This window comes from Rhea pennata, chromosome 1, assembly GCF_028389875.1.
Source record: "Rhea pennata isolate bPtePen1 chromosome 1, bPtePen1.pri, whole genome shotgun sequence".
Taxonomy (NCBI): domain Eukaryota; kingdom Metazoa; phylum Chordata; class Aves; order Rheiformes; family Rheidae; genus Rhea; species Rhea pennata.
The window spans coordinates 93,548,583-93,572,553 of record NC_084663.1 but is presented as its reverse complement, the minus strand read 5'-3'; the positions used below and the strand labels follow the sequence as shown (position 1 = coordinate 93,572,553).

Genomic DNA, 23,971 nt, shown 5'->3' with positions numbered 1-23,971 from the left:
CGGGAGACAAAGATGTCGCCCTGAAAGCTGAGCAGAGTTCCTTAAATGAACTTCATATGGTAGTCTTGATTTCATTAATGAAAACGGTTGTATTTTACAGAGTGTGTTTGTGTGGGAGAGGAGGAGAAGGTGGTTGCCAGTGTTTTCAGAAAGTAGACGCTAAAGCCTGGATCTGTCTGCAATATCTGTATTCATAAATGGCCCCATGTATAGTTACCTAATTTTATAGCACTACTTCTGTATTTATCAATTAAGGTAGTTGAGGTAGAGAGAGGTGATCATGACTGAACCCAGCTCTAGCATGACAGTCTTCTCCCATTTAAAATGGGGGTAAAAAAGAAATCACGTTTTCAGGAATCATCTTAGTAATAAAGCCAAAGCATTAGGCTTCTACTCAAAAGCGTATTTTACCTTCTGATAAAGAGAAACTATAGTCTTCTGTTGAAAGGAAGCCAAAAGAACTATTGAGAAAAAAATTCCACTTCTTAGTGCAGTATGTGTATAAGAATGAAAGTGATTTATTTATTACACACAAAGATTTTTATTAAAAGGCTGGTAATGGAACAGTTTATTTTAATGCATCAACTTGACAAAAGGTTAGAATTACAGAAACTGTGTATAATGTTGAGTAAGTCACAGGTATTGGTTATTTAAAAAAAGTCAGATTTGATGAGTAGAACAGAACATCTCTTATTTTAGTTACATTGTAAAGTGCCTTGTATAGTCATATTCTATTGTTGGAATGACTGCTTGTACAAATTTCAAGAAAATAAGAAGATACCTGAGTTTCTAGTTAAGGAACAGGCAAAGTAACTAGAAATTGCACAAAATAAAGTAAAAATCATATCCAACTATTCTGTTCACCAGTATTTCCTCCTAACGGTAAATTAACACTTAGATTATGAGACTTGAGAATTAAGAAAACAGAATTTTGGTATATCTGATGCTTGCCCAAATACTCGAACCTTACTTTTTTAAGTTAACTTCAGATCAACTTCCCTGCTTTATTTTCAGTAAATCTTATTAAAGCCACACTTTAATATTTACATTTCCATTTATACACGTAACATTTGGTACTGATAAATGTCAAGGCAAATTTGCATCTAGCACGTATTCACTAGCTACCTTCCTGTAGCTGTAGAGGAAGTCAAGCTCCTTCTCAGACTGTTTCAAATGCTCAGAAAAAGAAATAGGCTGCTATTCTGAACCACCCTTTGGAAGGGCTCCTTCCTGTTGATAAGGGAAAGTAGAGTGATTAGCTTTGCTAAGCTAAGCAGTGTGCCTTTGTGAAGGAGACCTTCCCAGCCTCCTTTGTGTAAGTCACCTTGGAAAACACATCGGGCCTGAATCTGCAGCATGCTTGATAACTGTAAACTGAAACATCTGCCTGCTTGGGACTGCAGCAGATAGCCAACATAAAAAAAAAGGTATCAATTACATTGGTATTGGATAGAAGTAGAGCCTAGTATTTTGGCACATCAGTCTTACAGATCGTTTCTCATCAAACACAAATTGGACGATAATGAGGTGAAAACATGCCTGTAAACAAATTGAGATTTAACAAAAAAGAGTAATCAAGATCTTGAAAATAAGCTATTTCTAACTACTGAGAAGTGGAAGACTTGAACTACTCAGAAAATTTATTTTTCAGTCACTTACTGCACAATTTGAGTGTATCTCAACTTACACAGTGAGCATGAATCTTTCTGATTCAGGACCTATAGGTGCTCAGCAATTCCTCCCCTGCTCCCCAGCTTTCTAGCATCACAAGCAGTTAGATCACTGTTTTGAATGGACATACTTGCTCCAACCTTGGAGGTTACTTCAATCAGAAAGCACCGTAGCAATTACTACAATTTAAGAACAGTCACCTCACTAAAAAAAGAAAAAAAAAAAATCTAATTGTGAGGCATTAAATATTGATGTTCAGAACAGTTTTAGCCATTTTTCAGTGCTTCATTATCAGCTGTTTTATAATGTCTTTTAAACACTGCTCATGCGTACATTAGAGAATAATGGGACCTCCACACCTTTCAGAAACTGAGTATCAGATCTGAATATAATAGCAGCATATCCTGTACTCTTGAATCTTTCAATCTGTGATCATATTATACCATAGCGAATAAAGTTTGAGAGTCTTCGGTACCAACAGCAAGGATGGTATTCTGGCCAGAGTCTATGAACCTCCATCTTCATCCCTCTAATACATCCTCCCACACTGGGGCCTTGGCTTCAGGCTCCCAGCTGCCTCTTCCACCTCTACAAACAAGGGCTCAACTATGTCCCTTCAATTTTCACTACTTTCTGCTGTTGCTCTTGCTCTCCTCTTTCACTCTGCAGATAACTGATTAGCTCTGCAGTGCACAAATGTGCTCATCCCACCACTACAGTAAGTACTACTACAAACAGTTGTTGACTGCTTTCACATACCACCGCATTCCAGTTTAGGAACCCCGAGGCACAGATTAGCACCTTACGCTGCAGCAAATCTCAAAAAATACCATGCAGTAATCAAAAAGGATACATGTGAACTCCAAGTTCTCCCCCACCTTCTGCAACAGTCTCAATTATTTTCTTCATCACTTCTGCATGCCTAAAAGAACAAATTAGAAACAGCAAAGGTATTTAAAAGAAAAGTAACTTCTTCATCTCAATAAAATCAGATTTTGTGCAAGTTAAATAGTTCTGGCTGGTTAGCTTCAGTAGTAGCAAGAGGAAATTCTTCTTTTTACTAGTTTACTAGAAAATAGTCCCCAAAATAACTCAAAGTTAATATTAAGTGATGAATACAACATGTTATCTGTCAGCCTCTTGCCTCCACAAGGAAACAGAAAGATGCTCTAAGCTACAATCTAGACAGAATGTCATAATGAGAGGCAGCACATTTTGCTTGTCACTGGTATAATTTAATTGCTAAATTCCAAAGAAGCCACCAGATAAATTTCCAGAAGCTAATCCTCCTCCTCATCAGCAAGCTACCTGAAGTTCCCAGCTGATCCCTGAAGATAATGCCCAGAACTGCTGCAACTTTGTTAGCTTCCTCTGCTGCACTCTTAAATTTGCAGAATTTAAGAGAGATCAAACACTTCAGCAGTTCATACTGAGTTTCCTAGGAAAAGCAGGGCTAAATCAACCCTGTGTGAATTCAGAACTGTTGCTCTGGGACTGACTCATAAGGAAACCTTCTCTGGTGCAATTGTGACTTGGATTCTATGGTAAATTAATTCAATAGTTCTCTAAAGTACCTTCTGCTTTTTCATGATTAAAAATGTGCCTAGGTGCTGACAAGCACTTTAAATTAGACTGTTATTGTAAAGCATTCTCAGAGGACAAGCACTAAATTAAACCATTTTTTTGAATTAAGTGATCAGTGACACAACAGACCTATTACAAACTACATGAACAATTCGGTACAAAGACGATGCTGTAAATATATCATGGAATCACGAATAGCTGAGGTTGAAAGAGAGTCTGGACATTGTATAGTCCAGTCATTCCCGCAGAGTAAATGAGAACAGGTTGCTCATGACCTTGCCTGATCTGACTCTGAATATCTCCAAGGATGGAGACTTTAGATCTTTTCAATATTAGTTAAAGTACTGAAGTAATAGTCTTGTTTTCAGGATGGCTCTTATATGCCATAAATCATGGGATGAAAAGCATACCGGTCAGAGAAGAGCAGCACTGTAAGGCCAACTGAGTTAAAATAAACAAAACAAACAAACAAAACTCCCAGATGAGTAACCAATCCTACTTTTATCTACCCTGCAACTTTTCTGATTTAAATTCATGATTCTGTAGTGCAATCCTTAATCAGTGAGGCCAAGCAGTGTTATGGACACCCACCAATACAACACTGTAAATTACTGTTAGTTCAAAATATTAATCCTGAAACAAACAATGTGCTTACTAAGAGAAAGGAAGACTGTTAAGCATGTAACTTACTGAATATGCTTTGATATCATGATGCAAACCCAAACAGATGACTAGGAACAGAAGGAAGGAAGCTGTTGCAAAGTTTCCAAAACACACTGTAAACAGGAACATGCAAGTCTGGCGAAATACTGAAAGTCAGCATTTATCATTTGCTATGCTATTTTTCCTTATAAACCAGCTAGGCCTCACAGCTGATTCCGATTCTACCAGCTTCTCATGATTGCAGAACACACTTGTCATATCAGGTGCCAGAGGCAGCTGCTTTGACACAGGAACCTGGCCACTATCAAAATTTAAGCTTTGACCTTATCTGTAGTTATAGGATATTTTTTGTACTGGAACAAAATACAGGTCATTCTATGACCTTAGAATTCCTTTACAGAATACTGTAATTCAGTATTAAGCTCAGCTTAATAAAGTCTTACCAGTACGTCTCAATGACGTTTATTTTTGTTGGCTTTCAAAGGGCAGGATAGATATCTGGAAATCTGTAACAGCCACCATGACAGTCATTCTTACAGTCCTCTAGTTACAGATTAGAAGCTTCAGAAGTGCTTTATAATCTTTAAAAAGTTTGTTTCTCATTTTCATTTTCCTTCTCTAAGGATAATTTGAGGAATTAACATGAAGCATACATTCTCCCCACCTCTAAATGAAAATAAGATAACCTCGGAAGAAATGTAATTTAAGGACTCTAACTATCTAGAAATAGATTTCTTTTCTTCTGATTAAGATTTTACTCCTGATTAAAAAAAAAAAAAAAGAAAGAAAAATTCCACCTTAGCCCCAGATAACAGGTCATCTTACTCAAGATGACTGCAAATATTACATGTTCATCAATGCTCGTTTCAGGACCTGTATGTAGATCACCGTGAGCTATCAAATAAAGCAGACATTTGAAACATCTACTACACATTTGCGTTCTGGTGTATCAACTGACCATTGAGGAGATTAAAGTAATATAAGGAATTATTCAGACTGAGTCAGTCAGACACTGCTGTTCCTACTGAAAAGGAGCCCATTTTTAGACAAATTAAATGTCCCTTCATGCTCACATTGACAGCGTTCGCTTTCTAACTGAAGATCCCCCTTCTGCTTTGAAAGCAACCAAAGATTTGTCACTAACTTCACATTGGAATTCAGCACAATTGTCAAACTAACACTATCTGTTTTAGCTGGAAGCGAAATACGTATCAGCAGAAAGTAAAGGCCAAAAATAAGGGCCCTCCTGAAATAACGAAAAAAAAAACCAAAACAGTGATTGGTGTCATCTGTCATCTCACCCCTGCCACTCCTGTTCAGAGAAAGAAAAAAAAGCCTTCCACAGGGTTTTCAGCATAGCAGATAACAACTACTAAGGCTGCATAATGAAGAGCAGAATTCAACACTTCTTAGAATAACGTACTTTTAAGTGAAGTTTAGTTTAAATTTGATTCAGTGTCTGTGACTGTCCACACACAAGACAAGCATGTAGAGAAAAAAAAACAACAACAAAAAAAAACAGGTTAGTCATCCTTACTTGAAGCTTCTAGAACCTGCAAGAACCCCAAGTTAACCTTAAGATGTACAATTCAGTGGTCCTGGCAGTTGTCTCTACCCCCTTCTCTGCAGGTGCTAAGAGTACATACACAGAAAAAAAGAACGAAGACCTTAGAAGCCTATCAGCAACTATTCCAAAATAGATGAAAATAAGTCCTTGGAATTAACATAAGTAACTCATATCTATAACTCATAACATAATAAATAACTCATGCATTTAGTGGTTAACCAGCTTGATATTCCATTCATAAAATCTACTGAAACTGATTAGTTTGCAGCTAATTAATGTGGAAGTTGAGTAGTTCTTCCCACCATCATAAGATATAAATGATAAAAATGCTGACAAGAAATACAACTTCCACCTGGACTGCCAAATGAATAGTTTCAACTGACTACTAAAAGTAGAAGCAATCTGAAGCAGCTGACAGTGACACGCCCCGCCCATTTCAATACCTTTCTTTGACACAAGGTATGAAGATATACACATTGCAAACAGCCAAGTGAGTTTAGCACCATCTTAATATTCCACGTTACAAAATTATTGTAACATGTAGGAAAGCAACAGCAGCAGGGCTAGCTAAACATTGCAATTATACACCTTCTTAGTTGTAAGCCTCATTAAAAGAAGGAAATGGAATTGCTCATCTTACGGAACAAAAGAACATATTTAAAGCTTCAAGATTCAAGCAGCACAAGAATTCATTTAGCCAAGGACTTAACAATATTGGCACCTAGCTTTTTCACACAAAACCCTTTAAGACTCATTTTAGATATACTATCAGTTAGCCACTTCCTTCACATTTCAAGATGACCCTTTCAAACCTTTCCAAGGTCAAGCAGTTACATCAGCAATATCAGAAGCAGTTGCCAGTCAACTAGATGGCTACCTTTTTTTGAAAAAGTCTAAACAGTTTTCTCTACATCTTCTAAGACTATCAGTGAACGTCTCACTGCAGTATTAACTTTCTCTTCCATCCTAAAAAGATTAACTGAAAGACATATCATGAGGCAAACAATTTTTCAAGAGTAGATGTGGACTACATAACAGGCACTTCACTCACTTAAGAGGAAGGAATGAATACATACACTAACAGCTTCCCTCCATGAAAAATCTCAATATGAATTCAGAAGCTAGTATTAAACCTGTTGTTCTTACTCTGCAGAGGAGTTTTGCAAAAATTTATTAAATGATTATGCTATAGTCACTGCCCAGCATAAGATCCACAGCTCTATCTAACCAGTGAGGGCTGTCATTCCCACTTATCCCGGAAATCTGCATCTATCAACAGAAGCTTCTTCCCAACCAATCCATTAGCAGGGCTTCCAAGCCTGGAAATCAAGCCACAGCTTCAGACTTTTTTCTCCTTTGTTCTGATCGATCATCTTCCTTCCTAGTCAGTCTTTCACACTCCATTCTACATTCATCTCACTTGACACTCTTTCAAAAATACCAGTTATACAAGGACCTGCATTTCCTTTTAATTCCAAAATTCTGCAGACTGCAAAAAACCAAGATCAAGGTCACTAACAGGTTGACATATTAAAACTGATACGTTCATAAGGTGTAAGAATGACCTTATTGCATCAAACCAAGAGTCTGCATAGACTTCCTCCTTGTCCAACAAGCTCATAGAAGGTGCTCAAGAAAGGGGCCAGAGCAAGCATCTAGCAGTCCTTCATCAAAATATTCCTGCTGTTTCCAGCAATGTCACCTAGAGACTTTCTAATTCAGAAACTTCACCCTTAAAAATCTTTGGCAGACTTTTCCTTTCATTAGCGTCACATTGCTTTCTGAATCACAAAAATCACAGAACAGTTGAGGTTGGAAGGGACCTCTGAAGATCATCTAGTCCAAGCCCTTGCTCAAGCAAGGTCAACTAAATTTTTCCTTACGTTCAGGCAGAACTTCCTGGGTTTCAGTTCATGCCTGTTGCCTCTCATCTTGTCACTGGGCACCACTGAAGAAAGTCTGGCCCCATCATCTTTACATCTTCCCTTCAGATATTTAGATGCACTGATAAGATCTCCCCCTCAGTAGATTTTTCTCCAGGATGAACAGCCTGAGGCATCTTAGCCTCTCCTCGTATGAGAGGTGCTCCAGTTCCTTAGTCATCTTCGTAGCTCTTCACTGAATTTGATCCAGTAGCTCCATGTCTCTCGTGTTGGAGAGCCCAGAACTGGTCTCAGTACTCCAGGTGTGGCCTCATCTGAGCTCAGTAGAGTAGAAGGACCAACTCCCTCCACCTGCTGGCAACATTATTCCTAATGTGCCTCAGGATACCATTGGCCTTCCTGGCCATGAGGGTGCATTGCTGGCTCATAGTCAATCTGTCATCTACCAGCACTCCCAGGTCCTCCTCTGCAGAGCTGCTTTCCAGCAGGTCAGCCCCAACCTTGTACTGGTGCATGGGGGGGTTAGTTCTCCCTAGGTGCAGGACTTGGCATTTGCCTTTGTTGAAATTCATGAGGTTCCTCTCCACCCAGCTCTCCAGCCTGTCCAGGTGTCTCTGAACGGCAGCATAGCCCTCAGGTGTGTCAGCCACTCCTCCCAGCTTGGTATCATCAGCAAACTTGCTGAGAAGGCTCTCTGTCCCTTTGTCCACCTCACTGATGAAGAAGTCGAACAAGACTGGACCCAGTTTTGACCCCTGGAGGATACTGCCAGCTATAGCCTCTAACCAGACTTTGCGCTCTAAGCACAACCTGTGAGCTTTGCCACTCTGCCAGTTTTCAGTCCACTTCACTCTCTGATTATCTAGCCCATACTCTAATAACTTGCCTAGAAAAATGTTATGGGAGACAGTGTCAAAAGGCTTTTCGAGACTATTTAAATTAATATTTTATTAGGTGTTGTGCACAGAGTTTTCTCTTTTTGTTTGTTTTAAACATGCTACCTGTAAGTTGCATTCAATGCCACTAGTTTTGCTATTGGAAAAGATCGAACACCTGTTACTTTATTCATTTTCTGTGGCATTATAGAGGTCACTGTCAGCTCTCTTCCAAGGTGAACAATACCAAGTTATTTAATTGTTTCCTATTTGAAAACAGCTGCACACCCTTCAGTTATTCTGGTCACCCTATCCCCTCTCTACCTTTTCCAGTTTCAGTCTTCCTTCATCTCAAAGATGACATAATGGATGATCAGAACTGTACTGCAGTATTTAGCATGAGGATGGCTATAACTCAGAATCTGAACTTTTTCCATATATGCAAGACTACTCAAAGTGTTTTTTTTAAGAAAATGGAAACAAAAGCATAAATTCGTATATCCAAGACTTTCATATTATCAAAGCATAGAGAAGTTGCACTGTTTAAGATGCTGCCTCTGTATCACTAAGGCAGGCCTGTATCAAAGAGGAAAGGCACCTTCAAAGACCTAAAAAAAAAAAAAAAATCTGTGTACTTAGTCTAACTACAGTCTATATCTTCATTGAGAAGTATGAAAAATGCAACAGAAGAGATACACAGAAATATGACTGTTTTGCCCTTACGTTCAACATATATTTCAGTGTAGCAACTACAGGGCCTCTATTTACCACTGTAAAATTCAGAGGACTTCCAGGGAGAGTAGAAGGCAGTTTTTACAAAACAAGAAATAATTATTTACTTCAGAATAGCTCTTCCTGCTTTGAAAGTAAAAATCTGCTAAAAAGCAGTAAACTAAGAGAAGGCATGGGAAAACATTCTGCTCCAGAGAATTTCAGTAGTCTGCCATCTTCTGGAGTCCATAGGAAAGCAGCAAAGTGGGTTGAGCACAAACAGAACTCAATTGTATAACATGCTTCCAGAAGCGGGCACTGGAATCACTTCAGAGAACTGCTGCTGTCTGTATTCCATCCTCCCTCAGGAGCCAACAGACTACCGTAACAGTAAAATATGAAAATATATCAAAAAAAATCTGAACCCAATCCTTAACAAGACCAGTAAAATGCCTTATGTCTACATGCTAAAGCAGACCCGAAACAAAGACTTACCTGCATGGATGAACTGAGCACATGGGAGGAGGAGGAAGATGAGGATGGTTTTCAATTGTCACTGTTTTCTTGACGTGATCTTGACTAATATCTTCATACATGTGCTCTACTGTTAGAGGCTGCCGTTGCTGGAAGGAGAAAATGAATGCAAGAACAAAAGCATTACTAACAAAATCTTTTGCTCCTTCTCAGCAATTCTAACACCAACATGTGAAGCTGCGCAAGTCACAAATATCTAATACACAGTATCCAAGGGACACTGAAAGGCTGGAGAGCCTTAAAATCTATATAGGATAGGCATAACATCGCTGGATTTCAAGAAGCTGGATTTACTTTCTTTCAAGAAGCTGGATTTACTTTCTTTCAAGTTGTGCTAAGTTACCAAGTGTAATTTTCAGGCTATTCAATCGTTTCTATCTCTTGCAAGTACTAGCTTTCTCACTATTTCTTCCCTTTAACTTGAACTGCATGTGGTCAAGTAGCAACAAAATAGCTGTGCTGTTTGACATGGCGAGTCTAACCTCACATAAGTTAAAAAAAACAAAACAAAAACAAAACCCAAAAAACATAACTATACCTCATCATATCCAAATAACCAGAGCCTTGGAGTTTGGTAGTATTTGTCATAAGTGATATACAGATCATAAGTTCTAGTCTGTAGAATAGCATCTTCCCCTCCAACATCAACTTTAGCTTTGTTAGCTTCTACAATCTGTCTTGTGTCAAGCGTTGCCTGGTTTTCAAGGTAAAAAGGACAACATTAGTAAGCAATACAACATACCTAATGGCACAGTCTCATCTCTTCTGCCATTCTAAGCAGTTTTCTAAGGCTGTGAAAACTGAAATTAATGATCTTAAGTGAACATTAATAACTGCTTTTTTTTTTTTTAATTAAAAATATCAATTCCTCCACCACCACCCCCTTTTTTAAATTAAAGTTTGGTTTTTTTAAGAAGGCATGCAACTATACTGCCAGAGCCCTCTTCATCCTTTCTCCAGTAACTTTTGAGCTCAGCCAATTCCAGTTCAGAAGATGGAGGTCTCAGTTTATATTTTAGGACCGTGCTCCAAATTAGTTATGCCTTCTCCTGTCTTTCAGGACAGTTTGGAGCATAGTGTAATCTATTGAACACACAAGCCAATCAGTCACCACACATGGGCCTCAAGAACAACCACTGCACTTGATACCTCCTGTTAAATGTATGGAAGCAAAGTGAAAGGGGTCAGTGGAGAATGCAAAAATCAGCAACCAAAATCTTTGACGACCTAAGAGTTATTATTGCAGCAGGTATGCAGAAGACAAATCCACAGGAAACTAGGCGCAGGCCTACTGCTCATAGAAAGCTTGTTATGGCAGTCATTTATCAGCATTATTTTTACTTGCCCTGTGCTCATACTGGTAGCATGTATTGCAACAGATAAATATAGAACTGTTCACTCACATCATCTGTCTCCAAGAGCCCACTTTCTTCATATTCTGAAAAGAAGACCCACAAAATTCTGTGTTCAGCTTGTAGCTAGCTGTCATTTCTCATTCAGAAACAATTCCTTAAAGAAAAGATCTACATGTATCTAAAGATGCTTTATTTGAGCAGATTTCCCAAACCCCAAACCAGACAATACTCTCTTATTAATTCAAGTCTTACCCAGAGTAAGTACACAATGAGCAATCCTTAAAGAAAAGTTTTTTAGCAGACAAATTTCAGAGTTTAAATCTAGCTACATAACAGGAATGAATAAGTATTAAATCTTTAATTTTAGCTTGTTGGAGTCTGTTTTGCTACTCAAACTAATTTTCCAGTCATTAGAATTCCTGCAGGATTATTCATAAGTTAAGAAAAATCATGCATCAATAAGTTTGCATTAAAGAAGGCAGAAAGCAAGTGTCTGTTGAGATTTTTAGCTGGAATTCCATGAGAAAACAGCAGTATTTTCTTAAAGCACACTGCTTTAAGAAGGCCTGCAAAGTATAACCCCATCCAAATCAACAGGAAATACCTTCCATGTCTGCAGCTTCCCCTTCATCTTCGTCATCATCATCTTCACAAGATGCTGAACGTTCTGGTATTTTTATATTATCCTTTTGAAGTTAAATTGAAAGCATCATTTTAAAGACAGCTGTGTTAAAGACATCTATAAAGCTTAACAGCCTCAGCAAATTTATAAAATATTAACAAGTTCAGTTAATACATAAAGCTATCCAGAAAAACAGCTTCCTCAGTATTAATGAGGGACTACTCTGAACAAACATATTTAATTCCCAAACTTGGTTTAAAAATCCTAGCTTAAAATCCACTAAGTTATCATTTGAGTTTGTAGGTTGGAATGATTTAATTCATAAGAAAGAATAAATAAGAAACTATGGACTGTTTAATTCCATAAAAAGAAAAAAAAATAAAAAGCCCACCGATCTCAAATGGAAGGCAAAATCATTAAATAAGAGTTTCCACCAAAGAACTTAACTAGCATCGCACAAGTTTAAGTTGATCAGGTTCTGTATGTGCATTTATAAATATAACTAAACATGCAGTTTAAGATTCGGTGTGATGTAACCCACAGTCAATTTGCAACTGCTCTGTAATTGTTTTTAAAACACATAAAAGCACCAAAAAGATATCATATTTTGATACTCTTGATGGAGGAAGCAGAGTCCAACAAAAATGAATATGGCATAACTCCTCAATCAGCTTTTTCTTTTTGGCATAGCATGCCTATGCTTAACACTTATATTTGAAGCTGCCTTAATTGTAGACATTAAGTGGTTAGTTTCCTTGCTGGAAATAAACAGTAAGAAACTAAGTTGTGAAGTGTTTTGGCATACAGTAAATAAACAGAAAAACAAAGATTTGTCATTCTGGATTGGACCCGTGGTCCAGGAAGTGAAGTACTGCACAAAAAAATTGGCAGTTATGCATTACTGTACATTGCACAAGTATCATGCCTTGCACAAATAGATGATCTTTAGGTATTCCTTGAATTGTTTCTTCCAACCTTATGTTTTTGACTAGTGAAAAAGTATTTTTACTATGCTAAGCACAGTCTCGCTCGAAATAAATATATGTCAGTTGACCATATCAATACTGTTCTGACCTGTTTACAATTACACAGTAGCGTGCGATAGCACATTCTTTTTTCCCTTACTTTGAGAATACAAAGCTTTGTGTTGGATGGTTTAACAAACTTATTATAATTCATAGATTGAACCACATTTTAGCAAGGAATTTGTCTTTAAAAGCATTTTTTCTCTCTCAGTGCCTATCTCCCTGTTTCTTAAATATGTTAGCTGACACTTCCATTCCAAGTAATTCCAACTGCTCTCATTTTTCCTAGAGTGCTTAAGTTTTTCAGATTTGGCTCCTGCTACTAAGTGACATTTTTGGAAAGTGGTAATTTAGTAAGACATACACATTTAGACAGTTTCATTACTTGTAAAAGTGAGGACAAGTTCTGTCAAACTACATATTTAAATTCTGCTTGCAGCAGGCAAAGACTGTGAAGAAATACTTTACACTGCTGCATGTTTTTTCACTACAGATTTTTTTTTATGCTAGATCTCCAAACATTACCTTCTTGAGACATGAGCATATAGCATCACTGTAAACAAATTTTTACTTTCAGTTTGTAGTATGTCTGGCACAAAAGCACACTAGAGGAATACAGTCTTGGTAAACACATGGTAATAAGAGGGTGCACATGCAAAACTAATATCATAGGCTACTACATTCAATGAATATTTATGTGTCTTCTAGTGCCAAAGCATACATTAATCTTTCACAAACAGTACTAAGTTGCTGTAGGTAAGATTTCTATAGCCCTTTAGGTCCTGTAAAAAAAGAAGAGAAAGTTTAGAAATAAATACCTTACTGTCTAGCGTGATCTCCTTAATTGCTTCTGTTGCACCCACTATACCTGTTAATGGAGCAAGATGACTATTAGAAGTTTACATCAAAGAAGCTTGTTTCTTTGTTACAGAATACTACAGTAAGAGGTTGCAGAGGTCTCAGAAAGCAACATATGATCTTTCCAGTTACATCTTGCAACAGTTTTAGAACAGGTGATTTATTTGGCAGCATGCTTTGTGCTGGACAAGCATGAACAGACCACACCTGTGACATGGAACACAGATAGTATAGCACTCACATTTCAAACAAGTTTGTTGATAGAACACTACAAAATAATCTGAATTTTTATCTTGAAGAATGTGTGTAAATAATAAGTTTAGGACAGTATTTCATTGTACCAGCACTCAAGTCACAGTAATGGAAGTCAGTTTCATAAGCGAGGTACACATTTGTGAATATTTTTGAGTATGCTGAAAACAGTTCATGACAAAGCATTATTTGGCAGAACACTCACAGAATGGTTGAGGTTGGAAGGTACCTCTGAAGATCAGCTAGTCCAAACCCCCTGATCAAGCAGGGTCACCTGGAGCACATTGCCCAGGATCGTGTCCAGACAGCTTTTCATCTCCAAGGATGGAGACACTACAACCTCTCTAGGCAATTTGTTCCAGTGTTCTGTTACTGATATGGTAAATGAGTTTTTCCTTATGTTCAGACAGAACTTCCTGTGTTTCATTTGGTACCCATTACCTCTTGTATAATAATAAATAATTTGTAAATATTGTCAGAACCTCTAAAGAGCAACCTATTTCAGACCTACACAAGCACACAGCTTCCAGATTAGATACTGATACACAGCCATCTATATGTTAGCAAGATTTCACATCTTAATTTTAAAATCAGAAAAACTTTTAGATTAACTAAAGCAAAGTCTGAAACCAGACTTCGAATACCTGTATTGTGAAAAGTGTCCACCCATCCTCCATCACCATCATCTTCTTCTATAATTGCCTCCTGTTCATCTGAATATTCCATCTGTTTACATCTTTTGTAGCACGGCACTGCAAAAAATTCCAAAACAAAAACGATTGCAGCCTTTCCTAAACAATACAGACGGAAGTAAAAATTTATCCTACAAAGCTTTCTGATATACAGTGGTCTTTCATATATTCCTACTCAAGTAATCCTAGAGTTGTCTTTTGGTTACAAAAGCATTAAATTATATCACAGTACATCACTTGCTGAGGCCTTAGAGTTCATTCTTCTGTTTTTTATTAGTACCACTTCCACCCAGACCCATAGGGATGAGAAAGGAGTTATCACATCTCCTTAGACTGCCAACCCATTTGCTAATGGCTGGAAACAACATGTTAAGTTTTCTTCACATCATTAAACAACTTCCAGTTTGAGTACAACTTGCCTAGATCAGCATCAGGAGTTTACTGATCTGGTTTGTCTTCAGAATTCTACTAGAAGTTTGTATCAGCTACTTATGCAATATATTAGATGCATTTTATTATAGCTTGCGATCTAGAAGTTTGGAAGGGGTTAAAATTAATGTGTTATTTAGAGTAACTTCAGTCATACACATTACAAAGCCATTCAGGTATAGATTTAAACACAATTTTCAAAAAATAGTCACAGAAAGAGTTAAGATCTGATTACCAGAAAGAGTGAAGAGCTGATTACAGCAAAACTGAAAATTTTTAAGAGCTTAAACAAGTCAAAAATGTTCTTTCTCTACTAGTCTGGGAATCTTTCTCTAGTAGTCCGGAATCACTGCACAAAGTGCAGAATTTGTAAACTGCTTGGAGGAAAAGGAAAAAGGGATGAAAGTCAATGTGAAAAATCATCCTCCAACTTATCAGACTTCCAAAACAGAGTCTGCAGACAGCTCTTGACCTTCCCCTGGCCCACAGCTTTTACTTAGGTGGAAGGCCTATTCATCACTAACAGCAGAGATGGCATGGACAGCAAACGCAAATATTGAATAGTTTTCATTTGAAATGTGACCTAGAAGGATCAGACTAGTGTGGGACTCTGGAAGGGGGAAGAAAAAAAACCTACAAATAGATCACTTGGCCATCCAGCCAAAGACCACCTTAAAGTCTGTCCAATGGTACTGCTGGTATCTGCACATGACAGTGCACTGCAAGACTACAAAAGCTAGCAAGTGAAATGAACATAAGAAACACTAACCGGTGCGGTTAATCTCTTCAGGTTGTTCTTAGTACTGCAGGTACATCTACTGGCATTTTTATTATTAGATACATTTGCTTCAAGATCTTTTGAGGAAAAAAAATGTTTTCCCACAGTTGTGCCAAGATCTTAGCTTTCTTACTATTTTATTAAAAAGATAGTCACAAGTATTATACATACCTTTGAATCTGATCAAAATTTGATTTAAAATGGTATTTATATCATTATTATTCAAAGTGATGGTATTAATTACTTAAGTAGAACTAGAAGTACCAATGTTACCATGAAAGACATTTTGGAAACTCTTCAACAACCCAAGTTTTCCAAAAGAAGGAAAACATATGCCCTTTTTCCTTGTTAGAGAATGAACAAAAGTTGAAGGACTGGACAAAGAAAAGGCAGACAAGGAGGTTTATGATGTTTACACTTAACTTCTACTTTAGCAAGGCAAGCTACATTACTAGTATAATGCCTCACTAATATCTGGTCTAAGAAAAAGAATTTAGATGTGCAGGAGCTTAAACTTTTTTTAATATTACAAAGCTAAAACATCTAAAGCACAAGATACTTGCTTCCCCTGTCAACACAGACAATCAGTAGATTTGATAGCACAGGCAACCATGCTATCAGTCCTAAGAACACTTGTATTTAAACTTCAGCCTTACCATTTTTAGTTACCAAAAACTGTTTGTCTGTTGGCAGATAAGCCTTGACTTTTAGTTCTTCTCCTGAAGCCCTGTAAAATGAAGTGCACCATAAAAGGTTGAGAACTTGATGCTATGTAAACAAAAGAACCCTTCTTTTTTTTTTTTTTTTTTTTTTTTTTTTTTTTTTAAACAGGAACATCTTATGTACTCCTCTCGATCTATTCACAGAATTTGCTCTTGCCAATACAAAGGCTTCAATATACACAAGTATGGTGTCAAAGAGGTTGATCATCCTTAAACTACGGAGTTTGGGGATTAAAATAGCTTCTGCTTCAGTAACTACTTTCACTTTGAGACAGGCGACAAAAGACAGGCTGACAGAACATAGCCTCATCTGTATGAAATATTACTAGTAATGCCTTCCCAAGCATTTGTAGAAAGGCACTTTAGAAAAAACAAGAGATAAACCTCTAGAGAGATAAAATCTAGCCATCATCACTACAGCTTAAGTTATCTTTGCCAAGCTCACATTACTCAAGCACTGCTTTCACCTTCACTGGTTTCTGGATTAGAATAAAAGTCTGCAGCATTCTAAATAGCTTGATCCAAACTGCTGGCACATAGGCCAGATTCAACATCATGTTTTCTCTGAAGGAGATGGTAAAAAAGCAAGAAATGATGATTTGAGCATATCAACTCCTCCTTCAACCCTGAATGGCCTAAAGCCAAGAACCTTAATGAGGCAGACTGCATAGTGCAAGACTCCAATAAAACAAAAGAAAATACTTTATTTGCATCAGCATTGTACATGAGAAGGGTAAGGAATTTCTGAGGGCAAGTGTGGCACAAAGTGATCTGATATAGACCAACCTGACCAAATTTAATTATCACATAATTGTATAAAATATACCACTTACAACTAGTTCTTAGCAATTCCAGTTGGATATGGTCTTTTGGTTTTTTGAATTAACAACACTAAGACAAGCTCAGGGAGACACAATAATACTACATACTGCTAGTGCAGTTTAGGCACTGAAAGTGATCACAGGACGTAGTAGCTTATGTATGGCCTTAGGAAAACAAAACAAACAAAACAAAAAAACCCATCACAACTGCTGCTAGCAAGAGCAGTAAGACATACCTGACTTAAAATTTATATAGCTTCATCATAAAAACAGTAGAAGTCCTACTGCAAGAGTCAGCACGCTATTCTGAAATAAGACAACCTTGTGTTTTCATCCAATGGAAACCACATCAAAGCACAGGCAGGGATGCAAGCTTTCTGTAATTCTTTTGATTTTACTTACCATTGCCAAGTAGGACAGTGGTGAACTAAGTGATCTCCAGCTGCAACAAACTGTTAAGGGCAGAAACAAAGAAGAGTGCTGTTAAATGTAGTAAAAGGAACAGCATCTCCAACTTTAGCAGCATTATTATTTCAATTGTACATTCCTTTGATAAATTATGTAAAAAAGTAATTGCTTACATCTGTTTAATACTTTATTTCCACTCCATTTCTCAGTTAGTGTTGAAAACTCAAAGATTAAATTAACTTTATCTGAAGATAATTCATACTAAGCATCACAACAGCACACTCGGATAAAATTTCAAAGCTCTAGTATTACTTATCAATCCTTGAAGCAAGAAAGCTTATTAGACAATTGTTTATTTTGTGATGGAGAAAATGGTTTTATTTGCCAATCTTCAAAGTTTTTAAAGACACTAAAGAGAGGTTAATGTGAGAAGAAGAATAATTGAATTTAAGCTTTCCCCAAAACTAAACCAGTGAAAGCATTTCTACATTTTCCTTGAGTTTCAGCTGAGGGGAGGGAAAACAAAAAACAAAAAACAGCAGCTCAGTTCTCCTTCAGCAGTCAAAATAGTTTTGAAGTAAGACAAAAAAACCTGAGATTAACACCAATTCATTGAACCAGTTGAGAGAACTTGCAACAGGGGAATAAGTAGTATACATTTTAAATAATGACCATTGCTATGATAGTTCTTTACCAATGTTAATTAGATAGAGATATGTATCCAACTGCATTGAAAACTTGTGTAGAACTTATTCTAACAAAACAAATTAAAAACCTTCACACTACTTGTTCTTAGTATCCAAGATACTAAAATTGTATCGTTATTTGAAAGTGATATTAGAAGAGTCATGCTAGACTTACATATATTAACTCATGTTCCACCCAGTGAAGTCTAATCCACTGGGCTTACTTTTTTTCCTGCATAAACCCAAGGAAGGCAAACCTGTTTTTAAGAGTGATTTTTTCTGTGTTTTGGCATCTGTTAATTTTGAAACTAAGGTTCAGAACAATTATTACAGTTGCTCTCTTGTTTTTAAATGCCAATTTATAACATACTTCCCAGCTGACTGAACCTGCTGTAGAGCAACACCAAAGTTTTCCTGCAAAAAGATGTCAGCCATTTTTTTTTGTTGTGTTCTCCAAAGCAAGGCATGTCAGCATAGTGGATAATACCACAACATGCATTCTATATAGATTAACAGGTTTAATCTCAAGTGATTTCTTTCACCCACTTTCCAGGAAAAGACTCTAGCAAAAGAGAAATCTTTACTTGAAGGAAAAGAGTGATTTCTCAACACATCCATGGAAATTTTAAAGAGCTATTAGTCTTTGAAGAATGCTGGAGTTTCATGTGTTAAGGAATTTTACATAATAAAAATATATATGCTCAAGTAATTATGTATGTATGCATCAAGCACAGACGTAAAGTGCTCTTTTGGGGTTCAATAGTTAAGTTTCTAAACAAAACAAACCCCCAAACTTCAGTTTCATTCGCACTTTCTTCAGTTTGGACACTGTAACTAAGCTAGTTGGTGTTTCTACTTCCCAAGCACTAATGCTACAGTCTTGAATTGGTAGTAAAAAACTGGCAGGAGAACAATTTCAGGACAACTTTTTCTTTCTACTTTTGGAAAGAATGATTTTTTAAGATTTGCCTGGAATTACATATAAAACAGGTAGTGTTCTGAGGTATTAACGAATTCTTGTCTGAGTCCTCGCTAGTTAAAATTGAATCATATAAGAAGAGGGAATGGGTGTTGAGCTTGATTAATGAGTTATCTTTAGCCCTATTGCTACTAGATTTATCTTCAAGCCATACCACAAGAACTCTACCAAGTCTGACAACTGTCAGCATCTCAGATTTAAACACTGGAAATAAGTTAAATTGAGATTTATGACCCAAGTAATCCAAAAATCATTCAAAAAAAAACATTCTAGCATCATCATAGACGACCGAATTCTCAAAATTCTTCTTTAGCAACCATTACTAAATAATGGTCAAAGACATTAGAGAGTAGACAAGACTGTTCAAGGGATGACCAGCAATTCATGTTCAAGTCCTACCTAAATCTAACAAAATAATCTTTGTATATAACGATTTCCTTCAGTTACTGCTTTGAAGAACTCATTTTATTCATCCTATCAGCATCTAACTTCATACAGAGAATACATACTACTAGTATTCTCCTAGTAGTGCTTAAAAGCTACAAATAATTGAATGTAGCACAGTGTGTTTTTTCCTGTTCTGCATGAAAGATCTTTTCTTTCAGCATTAGTACAAAGATTTTTCCCCACGGATCAAGTAGGGATTAAGCATTGGTACAACATTATCTAGACTTTCACTGTCAACAGTTATATTTCTGGTTTTTATACATGTATGCATGCACGCATGTGTCGGGGGTGGGGAGAGGAGGGTGTGTGTGTATGTGAACTCAACACCCACACACATACTGTCACAACAGCAAAACACTATATTTCTAGATCTGTTTTTCAAAGCAGTACTCTTCTAGACCACTGAAAGCACAAACCACATAATGTAGCACAAAAATGCTAGGTACCAACACTAAGAAAAATACTACTGTCCACATTATTTCCTTGAACCCATTATCATCTGTTCTGTTTTTTTTTTTCAATCTTACCTTATTTTTTGCTTGTTACCTCATCTTTCTTTCATTCTATCCATCAATCTTAACATTACTTTCTTATCCCTGTAAATACAATGCATTTGCAGGACAGCAGCACTTTAATATTAGAAAGCACAGAATGGAAAAGTCAAATATCATTGTATGTCCTTCTGTTGTTGTTTTTTTAATTCTAGAGAAATTCCTGCTGTTTCTCCTTCATAGCAGACTCCTTTAAAATCTACTACGCTTGGCAGCAATTCAAAATACAACCAACCTAAAGCAGCTTATAGAGAACAACAATAATAAAAGAAAATACAAAAATCACAATACTTGTTGTGGACAAGCATACATAACGATTCTACCACAGACCTGGACAAAAACAAAAGCAAATTAAGTGAGCACTGTTTCTAAGACGTGAGAGGTACAAGTTCCACTCCAGACTGTTCAGGGGAAGGGCTTTTGAAATCAAAACATTTCTGCATTTCTGTTCTAGTTCTTAACTCCCACGACAAACAGAGCAGTTGACTGAGCATGAGCTCAGTCTTGTGTTTCAAGGACACAATAAAGGGGGAAAAAGTGCATCTCACATTCAGATGTCAAGTATCACCTCAAGAGGTGCTGTTGATCTATTTCCTCTGGAGAGCAAAAAACTCACTGAGAACTTCCACTTCGTGGAAATTATTGCTTCAAGAAGGAATAATTAGTTGACAAAAGCATGAACTGCTTGAAATGAACATGGCTATTTTGAATAAATTTTTCCATTACTTTCATACTTTCTAGATATATTTCTAAGGTTCCAAATACTTACTTCTTCAGGTGTAATTACTCCAGTTTCTTTAAACTTGGACTCCTGCAACAAAGAAAGTTTAGAAATGTTGAGCTCTGCTGACATATCAGAGTCCTCCACTTTATTGGTGAAGAAAAATACCTGTTGCTTTGTTTCAAAAATCTGGGGAATCATCAAGAGATCACACAAATAATGTTTTTGCTTTATTATTGACATAACTAACTGCAGGAAAGGAGATCCCTTGCACTCAGTATTACATTTGCTAATAAGAGAAAGGAAATCAGTCAAAATTAGTAATTTGCAGTCATGGGGGACCATTCTAAGCTCTGAGCAGCAGTGCAATGTACAAACATGATGCTCTGTGGTTAAAAAAAAAAAAGTCATGAAATGAATGACTGAACCCTGTCCGTGGTAGTTAAAATTATGTAGAAAGTTACTAGCTTTTCTGTTCCTGTTTCTATGTCTTCATTACATGGAAACAGTTTTGACTTTCCTCATATCACCATGTTTTGTGGAGGACAAAATAGTTGAGAATCAGTAAAATGATTTAGTTTTGCATTAAAGATGACATCTAGAAAGTTTAAAAATGGTTATTTTCTGCACATTCTAATCTATCTTAATATATTAATTAAGACTCGTGGTTTTTTTTTCAGAAAAGTCTCAAGCACCAATGAAACCTTTTCCCCTAGCATCAGAGATAACAAAAAAGATTTTGAGCAAGAAAATATTTCCTAGTGTAGCTCACTTCTGAAGTTTTGCCTCATCTGTTACTCAAAGTTCTGTACTGCTAACCATCATTAATATTGTATCACTTTCTGCCCTGAAGAGCTCATGATTTTTCATCAAGACTAAAAGCAGTGGCTGAAAAGGATCTCGCTTCTGGCTACAACTTCATCTCATTCAATCATTAGTAAAAGTATAAAATAAAATCAGCCATTGCTAAGCATAGTTTTTCTTAACACTTGACACAACCCCTTTCTCTTGAACAGACATTTGAAAACAAGATAAGCCAAACAGCTGTGGTACAAACATTGTAGCATCACTATATGCTAATTAACAAAACGAAAAAACTAAACAAATCCTAATTTAGCAGTCTGGATTGCTATAAAACTGAGAATCCCTGTTAATGTGTTATGCCACCACACTGATGGCAACTAAATGATTAACCTCAAAACCAACTACATGCACTAGGTAGCATGCATAAACATGGGTTTCTGAAATTACATAGGATAAAAGGTAAAATATCCATCTTCTGCTCTCTCAGCGTAACTTTTTCACTTTTTCATACACATTCTGTGCTATGTAAGCTAGTGCAATGCACAGGTCTAGTTTCTTTCCAAAGTTATAAGCTGGAATATTTATTTCAAACTCTTCTTAAAGGAAACAGATATACAGAATATTATCATCTTCTGCATGTGGAAGGTTCCACTGCACATCCTCCAACACGTCTTTTTTTTTTTTTTTTAAGCGACTAGCAGAGAGGACTGAGCATTAGACTTCCTGCACTCTGTCCCCAGCATGAAACATCAACTTTGCAATGGAACTACACAGCAGTAAACAAATTGCTTTACCTTTTCCTATCACAACTTCCCTTTAGCCCTTACATACTATGTTAGCGGGACACCTTAGAAAGGTCCATATTCTATCCAGGCAATAGCATGCTGTTTACATCAAAGGGACAAGATCAATTTATAATTACATGTCACTATCTTCTATCCGCAGCTTTAAGCTGTAGAATAAATGGCATACAAGGTTATACTTTAAACCACAAACACAGAGGTGACTGTCATTAACAATTACAGTACACATTTTTTCGCCCCAAAGCTACAAGATTCAGAATCAGTAGAGAAAGCACTGCTGACAAATCAAACTCAAACATTAACATCCAGAGTTGGGTTTTACATTAAGTATTTGTAAAAAGTAGGCAGAACACAGTACATGGTCTAACAACTGAAAAAAAGCACTTATAGTTTGTTTCTATGGAAGTAAACAAAAATTGGGAACATGCAGGATGCGCAGTCTACCTTTATAAGCAGATTTTACAATTTACTATCAAGAACAAGGCAAGCTACTTCTACTGTATAGTTATTTACTGTATGCAGGCTTATACCAGTACAGTAATGCTGATACAAAAATAAGCTATAGCACATAACTTTGTAACTGCATACATAATGGAGATGATACTAGCTTTTTCTGTCAGTCGAAGAAGTTGCGCCCTTATCCAAAATAACTATCGTAATGCATTCCTTAAACCAAACTTAAAGCTATCAGTACCCAAGCACCTTTTGCTTTCCAAATCTGGTCATCCAACCGATTAGTTTATCTACTTCAAGAGAAGACAGCAACAAGCAAGCTATTCCTTGAACAGCAGGGCCAGCAACACCCACTTTACCACAGGCCTGCGCCTCCCAGTAGGATGCTCCCACTCCGAATAAGCTGTGAGCTTCGACTCAGCTCCCCTCCATCCCTAAACATCCCCGCGCCCGCGGCAGGACGGGGCCAGTACTCTGCCGCCCCAGCACAGCTGTCCTCTGCCGGGGCACCCACCTGGGGAAAGCGCGGAGAGAGCCGAGGCCGCGGCCGCCGCCGGGAAGGCGGAGAGACCCCAGGGCAGGCCCGCGCCGCCCGCTTGCGAGCAGCCGCACTGCGGGAGGCACCGGCGCCGCCGCTGCTGCGCAGCCTCTCCCCTCCCCCTCCCTCCACCGCCCCTAACGGCCCTAACGGCCGGGGAGGGCGCGCGCCCCGGCCGCCGCCGCCGCCACGCGCCCGCGCCGCCACCTTGAGCACGGGGGTGAGGTACTCGGCCACCTCCAGGGCTTTCCCCTTCACCGTGTTGATAACGTTCTGCATCCTGCTGCTGCTGCTGCTGCTGCTGCTGCTGCTGCTGCTGCTGCCGCCGCCGTCGGGCAGGCGGGCTGGGCCCTCCCTCCCCCAGCACAGCCGCCTCCCACGCTCGACGATCCCCGCGGCGGCGGCGGCCCCGCGAACACCGCCCCCGCCGGTCACGTGACGCGCCGCGCCGCCCTCCCCTTCGCTCCTCCCGCCTCCGCCCCCATGCAGCGCACGTGACACGCCAGGGGTCAACGCCGCGTCATGCCCGGCCCGCGGCT

At 37.9% G+C, this 23,971-nt stretch overlaps 1 protein-coding gene across 3 annotated transcripts; it reads right to left on the bottom strand.

The window, feature by feature from the left end:
- Positions 1–523: 523 nt before the first annotated feature.
- ATG3 (autophagy related 3) lies at positions 524–23,852 on the bottom strand. 3 transcript variants are annotated; one of them, XM_062572140.1, is made up of 12 exons: positions 23,640–23,852; positions 20,883–20,924; positions 17,445–17,494; positions 16,156–16,226; positions 14,245–14,352; positions 13,309–13,358; positions 11,448–11,529; positions 10,892–10,926; positions 10,027–10,182; positions 9,450–9,577; positions 2,525–2,593; positions 524–781 (listed from the first exon to the last, which is right to left on the bottom strand). In XM_062572140.1, exons 1-12 carry the CDS (start codon positions 23,709–23,711, stop codon positions 700–702), a joined length of 945 nt encoding a protein of 314 aa, XP_062428124.1. In that variant the 5' UTR covers positions 23,712–23,852; the 3' UTR covers positions 524–699. The 3 variants fall into 3 exon arrangements, with proteins under 3 accessions (XP_062428124.1, XP_062428134.1, XP_062428144.1); XM_062572150.1 differs by lacking the exon at positions 524–781 and adding an exon at positions 3,946–4,053 and having other exon boundaries at positions 2,520–2,593; XM_062572160.1 differs by lacking the exons at positions 524–781; positions 2,525–2,593 and adding an exon at positions 4,382–4,424.
- Between the last annotated feature and the right edge of the window lie 119 nt (positions 23,853–23,971).

Bases quoted from the DNA above. Each gene is read 5' to 3' on its own strand.
- ATG3 (XM_062572140.1), bottom strand. From the start codon at position 23,711: ATGCAGAACGTTATCAACACGGTGAAGGGGAAAGCCCTGGAGGTGGCC. The intron at 14,353-16,155 runs GTAAGGCTGAAG...AATTTTTTGCAG, and splicing joins GTTTTTGGTAACTAAAAATG to TGCCGTGCTACAAAAGATGT. The intron at 11,530-13,308 runs GTATTTATTTCT...TAACTTCAAAAG, and splicing joins AGATCACGCTAGACAGTAAG to GATAATATAAAAATACCAGA.